This window comes from Dicentrarchus labrax, unplaced genomic scaffold (genome assembly GCF_905237075.1).
Source record: "Dicentrarchus labrax unplaced genomic scaffold, dlabrax2021, whole genome shotgun sequence".
Taxonomy (NCBI): Eukaryota; Metazoa; Chordata; class Actinopteri; family Moronidae; genus Dicentrarchus; species Dicentrarchus labrax.
The window spans coordinates 19,813,093-19,835,387 of NW_026136719.1; the positions used below are offsets into that span (position 1 = coordinate 19,813,093).

The window sequence follows — 22,295 nt, forward strand, 5'->3', positions numbered from 1 at the left end:
TTGTTCACAAATTGTGAAGTTGCAGATTATGTATGATGGGAGGGTTGGGAGATTAGCAGTACTGAATGCAATTTTTGTAAATGTTTTTTGGAAGTGCCCATAGAGTAAATAGTTGATTTCACAGGAAGTTAAAGCGATGGGACAGTGACATAAAAAGTAAAGGAAAATAACATGTAAATACTGTAGGTACAGTTATTTTCATTGTATTTAATTATGCAAGAGGTCATCTTTTTAAGATTCTCATTTAGGTGAATATTTGTAGAGGTGAAACAGGTTTGTCCTGTAAACTCAAGGTATTTGGTACAGTATACAACAAAGCTTCATGTACTTCACTCATAGCTTGATATACTGTAGCAAACCAGTTAACTGATTACAGCCTTTGTGACCCAGATGATGAAAAATGTTTCAATGATATAGAAGTAACATGACAATCTGTTCATAGATGCAGTAGATAAAATGATGAAGCATGTGATGAAATTGGCTAGCACATGAATTTATTATCCATGAAGTACAAGGCATTATCAGATTGAGCTCATGACAACTCTTGACATTAAAGTGCTGGTGGTTAGAACTTGCCTCAGTTAAAAGAAAGCAAGACAGACATTGTTCATTTTGGCCTCTTTCATTTTAACTAAAATATGATATATGGGTTATATATGTCCCCCAGTGTGAAACTATATGCTCATAATTTTGCATTTAATGTATGTATTTTATCCACAACTGACCTTTTTACAAAATGCCCTTCATGACATTTTATTTGGTCCTACAGCATCTTAAAAATATTTTCCTCTTCTTTTATTATTTTACAAACTCTTTTTACTGGGCCTTTTACTTTTATGTCTTAATACAACAATCACAAACATGATAAGTGGAATATCGTTTAACTTACATTCAACACACCAAGATGTCTACCACAATTTGAAAGCAAATAACATTTTTGTATTGTTGGAATATGTTTTGATGAAAATAGGAAAATGGCATTTCAGTATTTTAAGCTCACTTCCTCTGGTTGTTTCTAAAATGCAATTGCTCTGAGGATTGTGCTTACTGCACTTTTGAATGCTCCATTAAAACAGCATACTTTGTGTAGCCTGAAGGATATAGTCTGTGCATGTAATAATAAATGAAAGACATTTTATTGCAGTTACAGCATTTTAATGTGACATTCACTCACTGCCAGGGCTGGCCTCTCACCAACAAGCCGGGCAAATAGAACAGCAGACGCCTAACCTCACTACAGGCACAGTAGACAGAAGTGCTGGCTGGAAGCAATTTATGCAAATAAAATGAGAAATGAGGATGAGGGGAACTAACTGTTCTTAATTGGAATAAGGTGGGGGGAAACTATTAAAACAGGATAATTAAGTTCCTTGTGACTGCTACTAGCTTCACTTAAGGAGTCAGAAAAACTCCCAGATGCAAAAAGCATCTACTACTCCATATCTAACTTACAATCACTTCCTGTTTACGTGCAATACAGAGCTACATGCTGTACCCATCCATCAGTGTCTAAAGGGTCAGTTTGAATCCCACTTTAATGCTCACCAACATCTTGCCACCTTATGAGCAACACATTTGAGTACATAGTCCAGAGTATAGTCTAAAATTAAATTGATTGCTCACTGCAAGGGGAACCATAGAAAATGTGTGATATGTATCCAAGGTTTTTTTTTTTTTTTTCCTTAAAGTTTCATTTCAGAGCTGTGCCTACAGGCATTCATAATCTGCTTACACATGCAGCCTTTCTTTCCTGTTCAGAAATCTACTTGGATGCCTTTTTAGGGATTGTACGTCTAATACACTAATTGAATTGACACGGTAGAAAATAAATTACAACATTCTCACAATATAATTGTTTTCCAACTCATTTTAGATTTGACTTTTCATATTTTATTGTTTCACAGATTTTAAAATTTTGAACTGGCAAAGATCAACAATGGTTGTTTCTTTTATGTAATAATATTTATTGATAACATTTAACATATTTTGCTTACAGATATTTTGTCTAGAAATTAACCGTCACTGCACATCAACCGACAGAACAACACGCCGTATTCCCAAAAATAGAAACAAAAACAAACAGACAAGGAGAAGATATGCCATTAAACCATGACCTCATGCACCAATTCACCACCAAATTAAAAAACATTATGGCAGTTCAACTGGTTGTAAGTACATTGTGCAAATACAGACTCACCTCAATAAAACAAGTAACAAGACTATGTAAAAAACAGTAACTACTGTATAAACCCAGGAATAGCACAGACTTAAAATGTCTGCATATGCCTGTTGTTTTTCTTATGGGACATTATAGAAAAGAAAACATCCATCTTTGTGGTCATTCAACATGCAACTGATCCAGCTGAGCAGAGCTCAAGACAGTTTGTGTCTCTTTTCTATCAGTAGTTTATCGACATCTGCATTCTTCTTTTAGGACCATATTTGTCTCAGCAGCACTACTGTCTGAAAGGTATAGCCGAGGCTTCAGGTTGATTGGGGCCCTTTTATGTGGATTGTTGCTCAAGGCTACGGAGAAGGAGGTGTCTTCAGAGAATTACAGGATCCTCCCTGGCTACTACCTGCGGTCCCCTGGTACTGCAAAGCAGAGTCATGCAGAAACGACAGTTAGAGCTGTGCGGTGCAAGACAAATGTCTCTCACGCAGTCACATAAACAGATGTACAGTCATATCAAATAAAACCAGAGCCAAATGTTTCAGTATCCCAGCTTTTCATCTTAGAATCTCCAAACAATTGTACTAACCACCTACAGAGTTATGAATTGGGCAGTAAAACAAACAGTGAATGATTCCCGTTTCATTTGTGATTTTGTGAGGTTGGTTTATTTATGTATTCACTCAGTTTTATTGGAATAGACTGTGCTACTGTGACTGATTTATTTGCCAACTGCGAGCAAAAAAAAGAAAAAGCTTTTATAGACAAAGTGGCTTACTTGGCAAACAAATAGACCTGCACTTGAAACCTATCGGCATGTTAGGACTACATTATTTTGCAGTTTTGGGAGTAGCGTGAGGATGAAGGGGCTTGTGAAGACAGAACAAGTTTGACTGAAATGAATTGGGAGAAAGTAAATAAGGTTTTCTTGAGGCTCCAGTGAAGATTTCACAGTACCACATACTCTACTAGCCCTGGAGGAAACATAACAAGCTCAATTTCCTCTCACTGTTTCTTTGTATTTTGCACGCGCAGACCTTTGATGTGCACACAAATACACACTATAAAACCATTTCCCAGGCTGAGTGCACAGGTCAGAGATACCATCCTTCAACTTCTCAGCGTGACTTCCTCTTTTCTTCTGTCAGAATATCGGTTCTGTCTTCGCTCTTGGACTCTTCTGCAGTGTGTTTTTTTTTTTTGTGCAACTGTTTTTCCAAGGGTAGGTGTTAAGGTAATTGCATTTATTTTATTTATCACATATTAAAAACACAAGTTAAGGAGCTGAGTGGCTTTTATCTGGAACCAATATGTACCCCCACATGCCTGGGGCTAAATCATGTCAGAGCTTTGTCTACTTTGTCTCCCTCGATAGTTTCCCACTGCACTCTAATCTAAAAAAATAAGAAAGAAGATAAAGACTAAGAATGAGTGAACTGGCACTCTCTTAAAGACAAGAGGTCCGTCCTGTATAGGGAACTGTTAGACTAGTAAATTACCAAGATAACTGGTGCTTTTTTGATACAAAAAAGCCCAATTTCAGGTACTGTGCATCATATGGTGACAGAAAATATGATCTGCTTGAGAGCAGGTTATGTTTCTCCCATCAGATCCACATGAAACAGCATCACCTTCCGTGGACCACTTTCTTTTCACTGAAGATTATTAAATCAGATACATAATGTTTCTGGGCTACTTGCTACTATCAAAAGGCAGATTTTCCTCTTTTTACTTCGATGTTCAGTAGCCTATAGCCATATTCCCATTGCCGCTGACCAAAAATCTTTTCACAGCCTCACTGTAACAACACACTACTGTATCAGTGAATACTAATGAGCCCACTGGGCCTTAATGGTTGGGCAGTGATAAGCTTAGTTGCATATTCATTTACACTTTTTTCATCCAGCAGTCCTCTAGCCTTGGCAAAACAGTGTTCTTTTGTGTTGCTCATACTTATTTTTTAATAATAGTAAGGTTTTCATAAATGTCACTTATCTATTTATTGGCCTTTAGTAATCTTCTTTTTCGTTTTAGGGTCAATTTTTAAAATAAAAAAAGATGTTTGTTTCCTCTATACTTAATATTACTGCTGCTATTATAAAGTTTCACCTCATAGTTAAATAAAGCTTTATCCTATTTAATATTTTTTTCTTGGAAATCTTCATTTTGCTTTCATCTGTAACAAAATCTGCCTCCATTAGCAAAACATTATAACAAAACCATCAGAATTTTACATTCTGTTGACTGATTTATGTGATGATTTGAATGTATTGATACTGTTACTGTAATAGCAGACCATAACAGCTACTAAATTGCTTTCATCATTAGACTTTGCTCTAATTTATGGCTGTTAACAGCATGTTCCTGCCTTAGGCGCAAGAGCTCCAGTTCTGACAGCATTAGTAGCAAATTATGTTTAACAAGAACAAAAATATATTCATGCTTCAAACCGGGTCATGCATGGAAACACATATCGTACCCATCACAGTAAAGTCACCTCACCTCAACGAGAGGATGCCAGTGGGCGACAGGTTTTCGTGGATATGTGAGCATTTCACTCCAGTGGCTTTGACCGAGGCTGTCTGCATCGTTGCCAACTCGACACACGCCAATGACCTCATTATGGCCTACACTGCAGGTGCGGGAGGGACAGAGAGAAAAAATGTGATCACGACTTACCCTGCATCTCAGAAATAATGATGCACTTCATCTTCAGAGTGAAAAGAAGAAAAACGAAACAATTTGAAACTGTTATTAACTATATATGTGACACAAACAGAGTCAGAGTTTACAAAATCATTCCAAGGCGCTTTGAAAACATTTCATCTTTTTTGTCCAGCAGCAAGTATAAATTTAAAATGATTCATGCAAAAAGAGGTGCTTATATAAAGCCTTGTGAAAGGTCCTAACCGGTCATAGTCCATCACTGCAATCAAAAGGCTGATCTGCTCTATATTTTCTGGAGGGACATCAAAGACAATGGCCTCATTATAGACTGGATTCAAAGTGTTCCTCTTCGTCGACGTCTTCCTCTTCTTCAGTCTGCGACCTTCACACATTAGTGAAACCTTCACATATGGATCTATGAAAGTAAGACAAACAGAAAGTGAAGGCATTCATTTTCATTCATGATACCAGTGAGACTCTGTAGTTACAGACAGTATCAGTTTTGAATTACCAGATGCACCGGTGATATCCATAGCCTTGAGATTGCGAGCCTTTATCATGGTAATGGTTAATCTGCCCGCAGTAGGCAAGTAACAGAGGGAAAACATCAGGTCACCAAGGTCCACATTATCCTGAAAGACAATATATACAAAACACAATTACTCAACCATAAGCTCTAGGTGTGTCACTGCTGCCTTTCATTACTGTGCACCAGCCGAAGGTGAGGAATAATGGTACGGCCATCTGACATTTAAACATGTCACAGTTAAAACATGTTTCTGTTATACTCTCCTCTGTCACATTTCTCTAATAAAAGCCTCCCACATTTCACCCGACACGGAGACTTCTGTTCAGCTGCAGGAAGGCAGAAGCTCACATATCACTTGCTCTTAAAATAACTCCAGTAAAGAAGTGAGAAACAGGAAAGCACACAAACGTGTCTGGTGAAGACAACAACTCCTACAGCAGAATCTCTTGCTGATCTATTGGTATGTCGGGAAGATTGTGTTGGTTATTTTGTATCAGGTGTCATCTGCTATTACCTTCCAGTGTAATCATTTGTAAAGGGAATCTCACTCAGTTTAATCGGGGTGTCAACATAAAACCTGAGAACTAAAAAAATCTATAGTGTCACATTGATTTTGTCGAGACACTCCATTTAACTCTGATTGAGATAATGAGATATTAGGCTTGTTTGAGATGAACTGCGCCTCGCCTGGAATGTGGACAAGATCAGGCGGTAGCAGCAGGAGGTGGTGACAAAAAGCTGCTGTCAAGTCAGACAGTTTCCAGCATCCTTCAAATAATATAAGCTGTACAGTATAGCCAGGTTTCTTTTCTTTCTTTCTTTCTTTCTTTATTTATTTCTTTCTTTCTTACTTTCTTTTTTTTTGCAAATCAGTATTTTCTACAATTGGTCAGCTTTGCTAAAAACAAATGTTTTTTTGTGATTGGCACTTGTTTTTATCTGTAATCTGTGTGCCTGTGTGGCCGGTATGAGTGTCAGAAGGGAAAAGTGAGGGAGAGATTGAGGTGGAAAAAGAAAAAGAGTTTAAGACTTTCCCTCCTGAGACCTACATCACCTTGTATCTTGACTTGAGTATTTTGTTACAATCAGGATCAAGTCTTCAACAGGACTACTAAAGCATTTAAATTTGCATGATGGATTAACTGACAACCACTCTAGAAAAATTCATTCCACATGCCAGAAGGATAATGTAGGCTTTACATGCTTCATGGTTTTTGTGCACACTCGAGATACAGGTGGGAAGACAGACCTTAGTGCCGTGTTACATGTGCTCCAGAATCCCTTTTAAGCAAAAAATGCCATTTAATGCCTGCTGGTCGAATGCCACACTGCAAATCTCTGACAAGCTATGTCCCAAATTTCACAATTTGAACATACTGTACTTGTTTATGGCATACTGTACTTGTTTATGTCCTTGCACTTTAAAAGCCAAACTCAATCAAAATGATAAATAACCAAAACCAAAACAAGCCATAATGGTAATACATTATATAGCTTTTGTTTGCGTTGACATTGTCATTTTCACAATCATGAAAAGAAAAAACACGTTCTTCCGTCAATCTGTTTCTATTGCTGAGCTAAATGAGCCAAATCTGGCAATGAAACAAACCATATGGTCAATCCCACTGGCAATCATGACTTAATGATAATCCGATTGTACCTGTCAATTAAGTCACTGAATCTGTACAGTGATTATGAAAAATGGGCCCTACTGGATTGCATACAAAATGTCCTATCTCTGTACTTTTGTCCAAAAATGATTAGCTTGTTTATTAGGGTGAATGTTTGGGGCATGTGTGCAAATGTTTGAGAAGTGTAAGAGTCTGTGTGTACTGTGTGTGTGTGTGTGTGTGTGTGTGTGTGTGTGTGTGTGTGTGTGTGTGTGTGTGTGTGTGTGTGTGTGTGTGTGTGTGTGATGAGCAGAGTCATGCAAAACTGAAAAAAAAAAACTGAACAGTGTGAAAATGGAGCACTCCAAGTACTGTGAATCTCTGGTCCCCATCAGCACCTGTCACATCCAATTCTCTTCTGACTGAGTAACATTGATTGACAATCAATAATAAAGGCGTCAGCACTGCCCCACAAAACAACCTATTGTGTAAACTCTCACAAAGTTGAGAGCTTATACAAAAATATCAGTTCTCCTGTCAATATTAATATTCCCCTCAAGTCTCTATCTGACAGAACAAATATCTCCATTAGACTTCCTTGGCATCTCCTCTTCGCTCACTAGCTGTCCATACTGTAAATGTAAACCCCGAATCATCTATCTCTTGGTAAATATATGATGACCTACTGAGAACTGATAGCTAGACTTCATTTTTAATAACGTATATATTTGGTAAAAGTTCACATTTCAAGTTCAAAAAGACACCTTTGTAAACTGTTATCACTTTTGATAAATTGTGTGCCATTGTCAGCATTAGACACAATGCTGGCTTGCAAAGATATAAGGATAAGCCTTTGAGATAAGTGCAAATTTCAGTGCACATCCCTGTGATCTGCTTCACGCTGGCTTTCAACAACATCTACTGGCGTGGCTGCCCTAACTCCAGAGAAGCACACTGAAATATGCATGTATTCACCCAGCTAATTTGTACAGGTCTGGCTATTCCCTATGGTATGGACTGCACAGTGCAGGATTATGACTTACATGGGCATCCCTGGGGGGGGGTTATTACTTGATTTTGCTTTACTGTATGAGAGATCAAATAGATTGCATTTGAGCATGGCTCTCTACTTTTCCAAACACAGTGCTGGGGGTGCTGGTATGGCCAAGCAGTCACCCACTTCAGCGCGACCCTTTATGTGTAATCTGTCAAGTTGGTGTACTTTGCCCGCATTAATTTATAGGGCTCATTAGTGGCTGAAGCCTGCGAGAAACAGAATGACACATTGTGACCCTAAAGCACAGGGAGAGCACCCTGTTGCTCCTCAAGTTGCTGATGCCCTATCATATACAGAACTACACACTATACACAACACTACATACTAACACTTTACAGTGTAGTTCATACTTTTTATCCATAATATTTAAAAAATATTTTTCATGAGCATATTTCTTTTTTAATTTGAAGTTTTCCTTTCCTTTTGTGAGTTTTTTGGGCCACAGTGTCAATCCACTCCTCATTCAAAATTCAAATGAATATACTTCACATATTGACATCTGCTATTTATATACTACAACTTATTTTTGTCAGTTTTATGTACTCAAAACCCAGTTAGAATTTGTATGGATCATGAAAGTGGGACACAGCTGCTGACTGTGGATGCCAAGTGGGGTTGTGATGGCTATAGATATGGCTTGTACTGTGTGAAGGGCTGAACAACTACATGTAGCTGTTTCAGTGCAGTAAGTGTGGTCAAGCAATGGGTTTTGGTGGGATCTGTGCAACCTACCTTTGCTGTCAGCACTCACAGGTTGCACAAATATAGCAGCTGAGTGAAGCAGGAGAATACAGTGTGTGCGTGTGTGTGTGTGTGTGTGTGAGAGAGAGGGAGAGAAAGAGAGATTGAGGCAGACAGAGAAAGAAAGAGGCAGAGATAAAATATTTTTAGAGGCCAGGAGTAGGAAGCTGTTAATGGTCTTTGCCAGCCAATGGTCCATACAGAATAGACAGCACCATGCCACAAATATGAGCTCATTACTGAAGTCACACGTTTAAAAAACGACAAAAAAACCCCATCAGATGTCCAAATTTCATTAAAACAGAAGAAAAAATCTATATTCTTACAAATCCAGCAGCCTTAATCGGGTAAAATAAAGACTGCATGTCAACCTCACAGTATAGTGAACATAGCATACAACATCAGTGATCATTGTGTATGAATGATCATGACCAAAATGGCATTATTTCAGCTGATGTATCCCACCGTACGCGTTTACACCAGTTCCTCACTATTGTAATATACTTTTGCAACCAGAGAAACCCAGTTGTAACAATATATTTGCATGATCATGGAAATTACAAATGAAATTTGTAAACTGTTAATGAATGATCTTAAAAAACAAAAAAGCATACACTGACATGTAGCTATCTGGAATTTCCAAGCAGTGCATGAGGTAAGCTGTGTCTATTTGGCTGCCATTTTCTATATAACTAGCTGCCTGAAAGACCACTCCTGTATTGATTTGCTTCTTCTCAGGCATCTTCCATTATCTGTGACTGCCTTGCAGATGCCTACTTTTGCTCAGTTTCCTTAGAGATTGGTATCGTTTTAGGCACAAAAGCTACTTGGTTAGGATTATGAAAAGGTTGAAACTTATGTACCTGACATAACATAATTACATGAATAAAACATAACTTGGGTAATGTAGCTGACATAACTCACGTATGTTACTTCAAAGAAATTGTTCACTTTTGGTTTCACACAGTACACCAACAGCAGTCTCCTGGGTTACAGTCCTGTGCCATCCATCCAGCCCCTACATATGTGGATTTCCTTGTCTTCATATTAAGCCACCTGACTTTGATGGTGGGCTCATCCAGAAACAACGCTAAAGGGATAACTACAGGGTTGGAATACACTAGGTAAGCTAGCTAATCATTTAACCTGAACTGTACTGTGCAGTTTCTACATAAGTTGCTGTTGGCTCATTTCAGACAAAGGTATGCTTGTGATTTGCACGAGACAGCAACAGAACTAAATATGGAACAGAATTGCAAATTTTTGATGAAAAAGGTTGCATAGGGGAAATTGAGTTTTACTATATGTAATAGTGATTGTAAAACCCAAATTTCAGTTTCGAACTACATAATCACATTAAAATACAAAGAATAATATCCATCTACAGTTTTCAGTATAATCCCAACATGACTGACGGCCACATTCACATTCTGGTTGCAGCTGATGTTTTGTAGTATATAACTCAATAATTAATCTGCTCTAACCTTTTCAGCATGCATTGATTTGATTTAGTAGATAAATAATATGGGAACAAGATATGCAAGAACAATATATGCTTAGATAGGCAAATCTAGATGAATAATTATTGTGGCTGTTACACAAATTCACCACCATCCAAACATGTTTAACAGATGTCTTTCATATGTATTTCTGCTCTTGTACAGCAAGACTTCCATCTGGCCCCTATAATAAGATTCATAAATAGAAATGATACACAATGGAGCAGTTACTATGAATGTAAGCCTGAAATACTATGAAAATGAATCTGAAAATTAAATGATGCAGCTCTCTCTTCTCTCTCACTCAAAGTAGAAAAACACGTTAACAAGTTTCAAGGCAGAATTGGCGAAATTACATATATCATATTACTACGGTGGCTATATTTAACCTGGATTGACAGGTAGATCACACAAAATCTGGTTACTAAGGGACAAAGCTCATTAAACAGAAATGGCTGCAGTGCAGACAACCATTTGCATATGCAGCTGCAGGGGACAAACCTGGACAACAGCAGAGGTAGAGGATGCTTTGCTTATTAGATACACAAGAGACAGACACACGCTACTCATATAATCCCATGCTCCTTTATATACATATGTTATAGAAGTGACTTAAGTGTTTGCTAAAATGTGCCAGTAGTTGCCATTACAGATCAGCAATTTTCAGTGTTGTCTTAAAGAAAAAACTACAATATATTACAGCTTGGGTTTTCTTTTCGGGGGTTCTGGTTCTAACATGTTAATTAAACTTATACGGAAAATAAAACAAAGGTGAACTAGAATCCAAACTGTCCATTGTACACATCCATTACAGTTTACAGACTAACTGTATTTGTTGCCCCACTGGACCTATTTCAGCAGTGTTGCCATGTTTCGACTAAGATCTCAGCAGTTACTCTAGCAAATTAAATTTTATCATAACACAAATAACCAGGGATTGGACCTAGAAAATCGAACACTTGTTGTCAGAAAAAAAACCCATAGTTTTCCTGTTAGCAGTTTATTGATTTTGCTTCCATGACCTCTCTGGGATGAAATGAATTGTCTGCAGCAATCACTGGCAAGGAGTCTCATTAATGCCACCTAAGCATGTGATGACAAATGGGATCAATTTTACATTAAAGCTGTTTAAGCTCACACACTGAGATGCCTGTCAATGAAGCAATCACTGGAAGCATATACCCATAAATATGTACCAGTATTGTGTATTACACAATAGATGTGTCAGATATCAGCTGTACAAGGCAACATTAACAGGGAACAGTCAAAAATAGTATAAAGAGCTCTTGAATGAATTATTTGGATAAAGACTACAAGTAAGACAACCAGTAAAGCATAATAATGGTGACACTGGTGACATCATACTAAGGTACAGGTACACACACACACACACACACACACACACACACAGAGAGAGAGAGAGAGAGAGAGAGAGAGAGAGAGAGAGACATGCACACAGTCAATAATAAGGCAACATGGGTTATCCTGTTGACCTTAGGCAGTTTCACCCTGGAATTAATTTACATATGTTTTAAAAAGTGGGTAGTCCCAGGCAGCAGAGGGTACTGCATTTAGATAAGCTGTGGCAAATGCAGTAAATGTGTTTCCTAATGAAAATGTGTCTCTGCCCTTCACCTGTATAAACTGTATGTATTGTGTTCAGTAATAATGGTTCTTACAAAAGGATGGAATTTTGTTAAACAGCTATCTCAAATAAAAGGAATATCTGCATTTGCAGGGTTTCATTGTTTTAAATAACTGCATCTCTCCAATGTTTAGCTACAGAGCACATTTAAAGAATTTATTCATTGCTCTACAAAGAATTACAAGGCAATAAAGGAAATGTCTGAAAGTCATTATGTGTCAGTACAGATGCCTGAGATGTATTGTTGGTAGAGACAGAAATCCTCTCAAAGTGAGTGACCTACCTACAAAGTAATTCTTCTCTCGTTTATTCAGAGCTGACATCGTGTTTAAAAAAGCAGTCAACTTTATTTGATACTCATGTTATTGAGGGACAGACGGTGCTGAAATTAATGAAATGTGAACCAAATATGTAGTTCTCAATAAAGTTGTCAGACTTAATATAACACATTTTGCCTTTTGTGTTATTAATACAAAGTTAAATATAACATGGTGTGTCTGAATGAAGATGATATCATTTTTAACTTAATTGCAGACTCACCGTGGAGACATATTGGATTTCCCTGCAGAGTTTTGTCTCCCTGGGGAAATCTGCCAGATCCAGGAAGTTGTCCACAACCACTTGGCCGATAATATCATGGCGTGAAAATCGGTCAAAGTCATAGACGCTGAAGTGTAGCTTACGTGTGGGAAGCTCAGAGTACGCCACAGGAAACAGGAAGACCTCATCAAACACAGGGTTCAACGTCTTGCGGTGCACCTTGGTCTGGTGTTTGGTCATACGATCAGGGAGTAGGTAGATCTTAACATAAGGGTCAGAGGTACCAGAGAAGTCCTTGGCTGGGAGATCCTCTGCTTTGTGGATCTTAACTATCAACTGTTCCTGGTCGCAGTCAAATTTGAGGATGAAATGGAGGCGCCCACAGCCCCCACCCCTGCGATTACCTTCATCTCCCTCAAGGGATCGCTGTTTGTAGAGCTCAGGTTTGAGGCGCCCGAGGCCCAGCCCCATTCCTGTGAGGGAGTCCTGCCTTTGGAATTGGGCCACATTGAAGTCTGGGTTAGACAGGTTCATATGTCTGCGAATGGACCCTTGTCTGTAGGCAGAATAAACAAACATCATCATACAAGATCAACAGTTGGAATCAGAAAAGGCTTGTAGGCATTTTATATCCAAATTGGACAAGACTGTGAAATTACACCCAGTGCCAATGTAGAAAGTAGTGTGCCCTATATGTAGCCAGGTGGAAAGTAAGGTTTGGAGTTTGGAACTGGTGTGTAGTGACCAGTTCTCATGAAGGAGACCAGAGTTCCTGTCCTGTCACACACCTGTAATTGATCTTTGCTTTGTGACTTAAAAAGAGTGTTTTGGTTGCCTTACCCTAAACATACCTTAAGCATAATTTCATTGACATAACCACAATCTTTGCTTAACTTTAAAAGTGTTGTTGCCATGCAAAGATATTGTTGAAAGCAAGAATTGGCATTGGGCGTAGAAAATGCAGAGCCAGGTTCTTTCGTCTAATATTGATGTTTTTGTCTGGCAATTGCATTCAGAGGCATGCAGAAGGGCACTGATCAGTTCAAATACCAATTAATGTTAAGAGTTGGATGGCAGCAGAAGTGTTACAGGTTTCTCAAGGACAAATCTAGTAGTTCTGACAAAGGCAAAGAAACCAACAAAAATCTTATACTGACCCAATTTCAGACATTGAGTGGCCAGAGGGTGGGGGTTCAGTGGTCTGTCTCTGCATACGAGGGTTAGTGTGAACCCCATTTTCCCGGGTTTTACTCTGGGCATCCAGTGGGATGTCTGGAGATGTATGACTGATCTTCATAGCTGCCTCTGGTGTGGCCAAGACCACAGGCGGTGGTGATACAGGAGTCACCGGAGCCTCCACTGATACCACAGACGCCACAGGAGTGGGCTCTCTGGCGATAGAGCAGTGTGACGACTCACGGCGGTTGTGCGCCGGGGGGTCGACGGCTGTGTAAACTGGCTGCCTGGGTGCAGGCTGCGGGTGCAAAGGGCTCATGGTGGGGTTGAGGTGCCCATGGGCCTCCTTGGTGGTTGGGGAAAGCCCACGCTCTCTCCATGGTATCCAGCAGAGCTTCCAAGAGACAAAGAGGGAAACCCCAAAGAGGGCCAAGCCACAGGCAGTCACGACCAGTGACAACAGACTCACCGATATGTCTGAGAGGGTGACAAGAGAGACAGGAAATAAAGATCTGACAGTGAGTTCAGTTTGCTTTCTGCTAAGCTATAACATTACCCCTTTACCATCAAGTGCTTGCTCATGGTGGTACTGTTGGGTCTCTGTAAATAATGTTATAAGGAGTTCGGTCTAGACCTGCTCTATTTGAAAAGCTGTTATGAATTGGCGTATACAAATAACAGTGAATTGAACATTGAATCTTTTTGTGCAGCACTTTGGAAACCTTGTGTCTGTTAAAATCGTGCTATATAAATAAAGTGGATTGGATTGGATTGGATTGGATCACCATCATTATCATCTTTTATATTTTAAGTAGTGTGAAAACTCTTATTTATCATGGTCATGTTAGAGTAACACTCATGGGTATGTGATATATTATGCTGTTTTTTCATTCACCTGTGGTGTCACATTGGAAGAATGTTTTAGGACAAATCATGCTTCTTTGTACTAGCTACTTAGCTCTACTCTGGGTTTTGCTCATCTTTGTTTCTTTATTGTTACATATAATCCTGACAAGATTAATTAAGATTAACTACATTTATTTAATTATTGTCTGGAGCCTGATATCTGCCTCCCAAGCGGAGTGTGCCCCATGCTGTAATTTTCAGTCCTTTGCTGATAACAGAGGAATCGTTTGTTGAAACAAAGGCAGCAGGAAATGCCTATTCGTACATTCTCATTGAAATACTGGAAAACTGTTTAGGGGTTAAACTCTTGTTTTTATTCACGACAATTTAAAATGTTTCCAGTTTTGGAAAGGGGGGGTTGAAGTGTTATAGTAAATTGAGGTTACAACCTCTTTATATTGAGTCTATGGTTGCAACTGTGTATTATTGGGTAAATAAATCAACACCAAGTGAAAACCCAACCAGACCCACAAAGTCCTGGGTAGTAGCAGTGTAACCAAACACATTCCAGCAACTCTGATGCACGGCATACATTTATGTCTGCCTACTTGAGCACAAGAGCAGTAGCAGTGGCTGTGGGAGTATAAAAGTTTTACAGGAGTATTACACCAGGCTTGAATCTGTAAGAATTTATGGTTTCAGAGCATGACATTGAATATTCCTGCAGTGCATTTGTTTACGCCAGAACAGGGTGTGCGAGTCACCATGGAAAGGGAGGTGAGGTGTGAACCAACAGAGTCAACAAGGGCTTTCTGAATCATCTCTGTTGAGAAGTGGGTGACTTTTTTTGAAAGATAAATCATAGAAACTGCTGTAACATGACAGTACTGAGGTCCTATCTATGACTCTATGCATTAATTTCTTACCCGTCAAAGGAATGATATTTATCATGATAGATAGTTATTATCATTTAACCCGTTTTGTTAAAATTCCTTAAAACTTCATACTAAGCAAACACATTTACCATTAAGTAGTTGCTTATTACCCTGCACATTAGTCATTATATAGTACTTATTAATGCCTTATTCTGCATGACCATATTCTAACTAAGACTTTTCCCTCAATGACCTCCTAATTACTGCTTAATTATAATAAATAAGGAAGTTGTAAGGTAGTAGATGAATTGTGATCTTGAAATGCTTTGCTTACTGTGGGTCTTATAAGGTGGTAGTACCACAGGAATACTCATTCTCCGTTAATAACACTTAATGAATTTGGTGTAGTCTTATGTAACAAAACTGCAAGGATTAATAGTGTCCAAATAACCCTAAATTAACTATCTCTTCTAATCTTTTTTTAAATGTTTTGAATTGTCACAGTTTAAGTATAATATCTAGTTTAGATATGAGCAAAACCACACTTTAGAATGGGGAACATATTCAGAGTTCGAAAGTCTTGACTAGTAGCTGTAGAATATGGTTATGCAGAATAAGGCATTAATAAGTGCTTTATAATAAACTAAGAAAGAGCCAATATGTTTCCTCATTGTTTGGGGTTCCACAGACCCCACTGACGTATGTGTAAAAGTAACAGCAAGAATAATAAACAAAAAACTCCTGACTTAAAGTATTGAAGTGATAACCCTTCCCTTTGCCACAAACTTGGCTTGCACATTTGATGGAGGCGATGTTACTTGTGTTGGAGGTCAGTCAGACCCCAGAAAGGTACAACTCCCTAACACACCTCCTATGAATATTCTGATATAAAACTCCAATAACAAAATGAGCTACTCATCAGGTCAACATACATTACCCAAAGGTGGAGTTTTCTGAGATTAGTTTTTAAAACTATCTCACTACGTGTATTTATCAAAGGCATACATATGCATATTATATGCTGTGTCTGCTCCTCACTCTCTGTGCTCTTATGCATCCTTGAGTTTTTATGAGGCAAAAAAAGATTAAGTGGTGATTATTAAAATCACTCCGCAACAAGATAACAGCAGAACAGATTGCAGTTCACAACATGACTAACTGTTATGTATGTCCAGCAAAGTCTGCACATGAGTGATATGTTGTCCACTGCATCTTAATTAAATCTAGTCTTGAGCAGCACCTTTCACATACATCTGCTGGAGGGTAAAATGCAACAGACAGTTGCTTTGCAATTAACAGATAATGATAGTGTGGTGAAATAACAGCGATCATTATAAATATTGTTTTGACCCATAAAGGGCTTTAATACCAGCCCAGCCCATTTGGCCACCTAGAGCAGAGGGACATGTATTGCCATGCACTGCAATGTCCATGCATGACATAAGTATCCTCTTAATTTATTTATTTCACCTCGTTTTGCCCTCTAATTTTTCAAGTCTACCTTAACACAATGCTCACATGTCCGCTGAAAGAGGATGTGAAGTGATTCCTTCCACCTTACTAGTGTCCACACAGTGCAAAACTGCATTTTCAAGTTCAGTCAAAGGTAACATTAGGATTCAGCAGTCTGAGTTCGACAAATTAAACGAGTATCTTCCAAAGTAATGGTCCTCTGAGGATAAAATTCCCTCAGGCTTCCTTTGACAGAGTTTCCTTGCTTAGCATTAGCTGAGGGATACTAACACAAAGAAGGAATTTTGTTTCTAGCAGCCATTAGATGTGGCTAACTCTGCATCATATTTGTCTGAAATATGTAATGCAGTTTTGTACATCTTATCAATCCCCTTCATTTTTTACAGTGAATTTATTTATGATTCTGAATTGATAACCTCATATACAACTACAGCTACTACTACTCCTGCAGCTTGTGGTAGATGTTCATTTGATCATTTATGACGAGTATTAGGGGTGTGCATTGCTAAGTAATGCATTGTTAATTGTTAAATGTTACTGACCATTAGTGAAAGTGTTACTTGTGTTACAAATATGTTTTTTTCTATATTTTCATGTGATGCTAAATAATGCTGATACATTAAAAAATTACATAATGAGCTTTGTTTTACTATGATGATAATCTTGTGCAGGAATGAACTGTTGCCCAGCAACAAATGTTGGGGCAGGATGATGGTTTGAAGCTGGGAAGACAGAAATTAAAAGTGGAGGTTTTTAATTTGTATAAAGATTTGCCCAGTGATGGTTTATCCATTAATCACCTACTGAACCTACTGTTTTATTATGGTACATGTTAGTTATTGATTCATTTGGAGAAGCTTTCCAATCTAGTAAGACTACACTAATGCCTGCATAAATGCTGTAATGTTTACTTTCACTTACTGAAATATTTTCAATCTTTGATATAAATCTTTTTTTACACAGCCTCAGTCCACTGTATCATCTATAATATGTCTATTATTGGATAAGCTTCGCTGTGTATGCGCGCAATGATTCAGACTTTTGCCCAGTTTGTACAACAAGCTATTAGTTGCCTAAAAAAGCAATGTGATTTTGTGCCCATCCATGTATGTGCAGTCAATGTTCATGAAGATTTGTTGGAAAATAATAACTCAGAAGTAATCTGTGTAATTACTTTAATCATAGTAATGACTAAAATTATCCCATTTCAGTAAAGAGACACTAATTATTGCTTTTCCTGAGTAACTGCCCTCACATTGTTTAGCACAGTGTGTCACTTTATTAACTATTAAATCCAGGATTTCAAAAGAAATGCATGCTGATATAGTTTCAAAAAAGATAATAGTCATAATAAACATAATGAGCTTATATCAAGTAGATGATGATTATCTCATGAAAAGAGAATGTGCATAGATAATAATAATAAAGTATTTTTTATATGAACTTAGAAGCTCTCTCATGTGTCTTTTCAGTGATTATCTGACATTATAAGGAGCTAATTATTACTGGCACTATAACACAACACATATATGTGTGTTAATTTCTAGCACAGCGACATGATGCATGTAATTAAAAGTATCTGAGAACAGCTTGATGGCTAACCTCACTGTCTCACAGTTAAACCAAATGCACGATTTTTATTTGGCAGTGCCCAGGATAACTTTTATTTAGAATTTTTAAACTGCACACTATCACCTCTTGTGTTGCAGCTGACAGAAGTATAGTTAATTAATATGGAAATAATATTACTGTTATGTTTTTTTAAGCTGAATGTCCTCATTTTACCAAGGATGATTTTACTATGCTGTAAGACTTCAGTTTTTAAATCTTGTTAGGCCATCCACATGCTGGTTCAAAATAAATGAGACAATATACCATGCTACATTTAAAGATTGTTTGGTTTCAGTCACAACTAATTTTTAAAAGACTTTGACAATAATAGTTTGGATTTTGCATAACCTATCCTCCAAACAAATAGCACTGTCTATTACAGAACTGGCTCTGTGTGTGGGCGCTGAAAACCTTGCACAGGAACTCAGACAAACTGTCCTTTCTGTGCTCTGAGATTCTGTGAATACCAGAGTATGTGTTATTTGGGAGAATAATGTGGAGAAATTGAGGGACTTGCCATCTGAGGACACTGATCCCACATTTCAATTGGCAGGCCGCCCAAATGCTGCCTGTCAGGGAAGAATCTATAGACATCTGGAAGGATTCAAAAACTCACAGCAAAGAGAGTGGACCAATTTTAGAGCACAGGACCTTCAATGGTGCACAGTGTAGGAGGCAAGCAAGTGCTGAAAAGGCAATATCTGGACCTTCTACCTCCTGAGGTGTTGTCATTGGCCTTTATCACACATCTCAGGGAATTAAAACTGTATTTAAAAAAAACTATGAATAATTGCTTAATTTTCCCCTACAGTTAATATTAACATGGAGTACACAACATGTGAATTGTTCTGATTGGTTTTCCTTAGGGCCCCGACTACTGCTGGTTTCCATTCTCACAGGATGTTAGTTGCAATGACCCGATGGTCCGTGTCTAACTAATAAGATGGCGACAATTAAAAACAGCACTGCTTTGGGTCTTCTTTCGGGAACCTCTATTACATGGTGTACACATGCCGAGCTTAGAGGAATAGTTCCACATTTTGTGAAATATGCTTATTTGCTTTCTTTTCAAGTCTTAGATAAAATGATAGATACCACATAGTGCTGGTACGGTAAATATGAATCTGTAGCCACTTAGCTTAGCCTAGCCTTTAGACTGGAAAAAGGGGGAAACAGCTTGCTTGACTCTGCGCAAAAGTAACAAAATCTGCCTACCAGCACCTCTAAAGCTCATCAATTAACACATTAAATCTCATCTGTTTAAATGGAGGTGTAAAAATAACCAGCTGCTGACTCTAACTACATATTTAATGGACATCGCTGTTATAAATAACTTTTACCATGATGGGTTTCTCAAGTTGTCATATTAATGTTAAACACATAAATGGTTGTGAGCAGTACCAATCCCAACCAGCCCATTCTGAACTCTGGGTCTGAATCCTTCCAAAGGGTGTTGGACCTTTGATCTTTTATCTACTTTTATCTACTTCACTTGTCATCCTATTATGGGTGCTGCCATAATGCATGGGGGATGCATGACAGCTGGAATTAGAATTAAACCGTATAGGCAAGCAATCCTAGCTAACTCCACTATAGTACCTACTATAGCGATTCCACAAGAGTGCAATGGAAGAGACAAGACAGGGCCTATATGATGAATGGTGGAGAGAGCTGGGAGATTAGGGAATAGAGGAGATCAGGAAAAAGGGAGGTGTGAAAGGTTGGTGAAAAGGGGGACAACAAGAGGAAAGGAGTGGGGATTCACAGAGGGCTTTCATGTTGTGAGTAATGATCAATAACAATGCAAATTAATGGAAGCTTGATTAATGGAGTAGGTATGTGAAGGATTGCAGTTGTTGAGCTTGCTCCCTCCTTCACATTCTCCCTCGATTTTTCTCTATTTTGCGCACACACACAGTGACACACTCACACACACTCACACTTACAAATGCCATTCCGATGAAGATGGTTAACCTAGGTGATGGTTATGATGAAACGTGACTCTGTGGTCGCATTCATTTTTCACGTGTGACTGAAAACACACCCTCTTCTCTACTGCAACACATTTGGAGTGCGTTCATTTAGTAAATGTTTCACGTTGCCCGTATGTTTTAAGTAGGATGAAGAATTAAATGTGAAGTAAACTTTCTAAGAAGTAGGATAGTGTGCCACGATAGTCACTGCTACCGGCGAGCGCAGGTAGAAGCGCAACTCATCCAGGGAAGAGGATATAGCCTATACACCCAGTTTTATATGCTGGTGTCCGTCTGTGACTGTCGGAATCTGTGCATGTGTAAACAATGAACTGGACTAATACCACAGAATTTGAATCTTGCAGAATACCAGCCTTTAGGTGAAGGTAGATTGGAAATAAGAATTTAAAATGTTAGACATCGAATTCAGCTGTCAGTGAATAAGAGAGGCTGTCGCCGTGCAAGAGCATTATCGTTGCAAGAAAAATTACATAATTAAACTGGATAATTGATGCTAGGAATGTGGAGCAGATCGAATTTGCAAATAAGGAATATTGGGTGTGAAAGCACTCTAACCAATTAGCATGGACCACCTATTGAGTTTTAGACGCATGAATGCTCAATGAAAGAAGTCACATGCGCGTTCACGTCAGTTCAATTAAATGCAACCGTTGAATCAAGTGTGCAAATGATGCCTCACCTGAATCCGTATAGCGTGGCCTGGCAAGGTCTCGGAAATAGTAGATAAAATCCAAGCAGTGCTCGTTTTGCACGTCCCCCTTCGAACAAAGATCTGACAGGAGTTCAAGTGCCTTTTGACAAATCTCGTCATCTCTGTCTCCAGGCATTTCCCACCAGCATCCTTATAAATGGAGGGTCTCTTAGGCACAACCACTACACCACTCCGCCCGCTTCACAGTCACCTATTCCACGCTGCTCGGCACGGCTTCTGGAGTCAACCACGCATCCAACGGCACGCCTACCCACACGATGGAATCGACGGTCTGTGTTGGAAAGAACGAAAAATCACTAGTCCGAGTGATCCAGAGAGCCAGCCCTTTCCCACATGTGGAACGGAAAGAGTTTTTATGCAACATTCAGTCACACAGTCCCCTCACACTACTGCTGTGGCTTAAAGCCACCGGTTGAATCCACACGTTGCCACTGCGGCGCCGCGCGCTGTCCAAGGTGCTGAAATGTATGCGCGCTTCAGAGCCGGACTCTCCCTACAATGAATCTTTACAGCAGGTGGTCCTTGGTCTGGTGTCTAGCGTTACGCCTTCAAGCGGTAACAAGCTCAGGAGAAGTTGATCAGCTTTTTACTACAGGGTGAAATAGCTGGATCTGAGGGCAGTACTACCTGTAGCAAACGCCGATCACTTCTCCACTCCACGAACCTAGTGTACATATATATATATATATATATATATATATATATATATATATATATTCGTTTTGTGGACTCTTTGTGTGTGTGTGTGTGTGTGTGTGTGTGTGTGTGTGTGTGTGTGTGTGTGTGTGTGTGTGTGTGTGTGTGTGTGTGTGAGAGAGAGAGAGAGAGAGAGAGAGAGAGAGAGAGAAACAAGATGTCACTTAAGAAGCCAGTCATGTAACGTTACATATTTAGGTTTCGTGTACATTAACTTAAAGGAACCATTAAAACCAACGCAGACACTGCCCAGTTCAAATAAAGATTTTTTTTTTTCAGTGAGCTCCTCACGTCCTGGTGATTCATCCGCAATGACATCCATGATTTGTCTTGCCATACACCCAAATACTTGCGCATGCAGACAGAGGGACACTTATTTATCTTCCTGGTCATTTTTTGTATTGCTCATAATCGTTTCTGAAGTGCTCAGGGAATAATTATAACCAACAGT

General features: G+C 38.8%; 1 protein-coding gene across 2 annotated transcripts; it reads right to left on the minus strand.

The window, feature by feature from the left end:
* Window positions 1-472: 472 nt before the first annotated feature.
* Window positions 473-21,981, minus strand: syt9a (synaptotagmin IXa). Of its 2 annotated transcripts, XM_051380479.1 has the most exons (7): window positions 21,116-21,979; window positions 13,619-14,114; window positions 12,462-13,017; window positions 5,352-5,472; window positions 5,084-5,255; window positions 4,676-4,805; window positions 473-2,595 (listed from the first exon to the last, which is right to left on the minus strand). In XM_051380479.1, the coding sequence occupies exons 1-7, from the start codon at window positions 21,261-21,263 to the stop codon at window positions 2,527-2,529; spliced, it is 1,692 nt and encodes a 563-aa protein (XP_051236439.1). In that variant the 5' UTR covers window positions 21,264-21,979; the 3' UTR covers window positions 473-2,526. The 2 variants fall into 2 exon arrangements, with proteins under 2 accessions (XP_051236439.1, XP_051236440.1); XM_051380480.1 differs by lacking the exon at window positions 473-2,595 and having other exon boundaries at window positions 4,667-4,805; window positions 21,116-21,981.
* Between the last annotated feature and the right edge of the window lie 314 nt (window positions 21,982-22,295).

Excerpts from the sequence above, each read along its gene's own strand:
- syt9a (XM_051380479.1), bottom strand. The coding sequence starts at position 21,263 with ATGCCTGGAGACAGAGATGACGAGATTTGTCAAAAGGCACTTGAACTC. Across the intron at positions 13,018-13,618 it reads CACTCAATGTCTGAAATTGG|ACAAGGGTCCATTCGCAGAC; the intron begins GTCAGTATAAGA and ends TTCTGCCTACAG. Across the intron at positions 5,473-12,461 it reads AAATCCAATATGTCTCCACG|GATAATGTGGACCTTGGTGA; the intron begins GTGAGTCTGCAA and ends ATTGTCTTTCAG.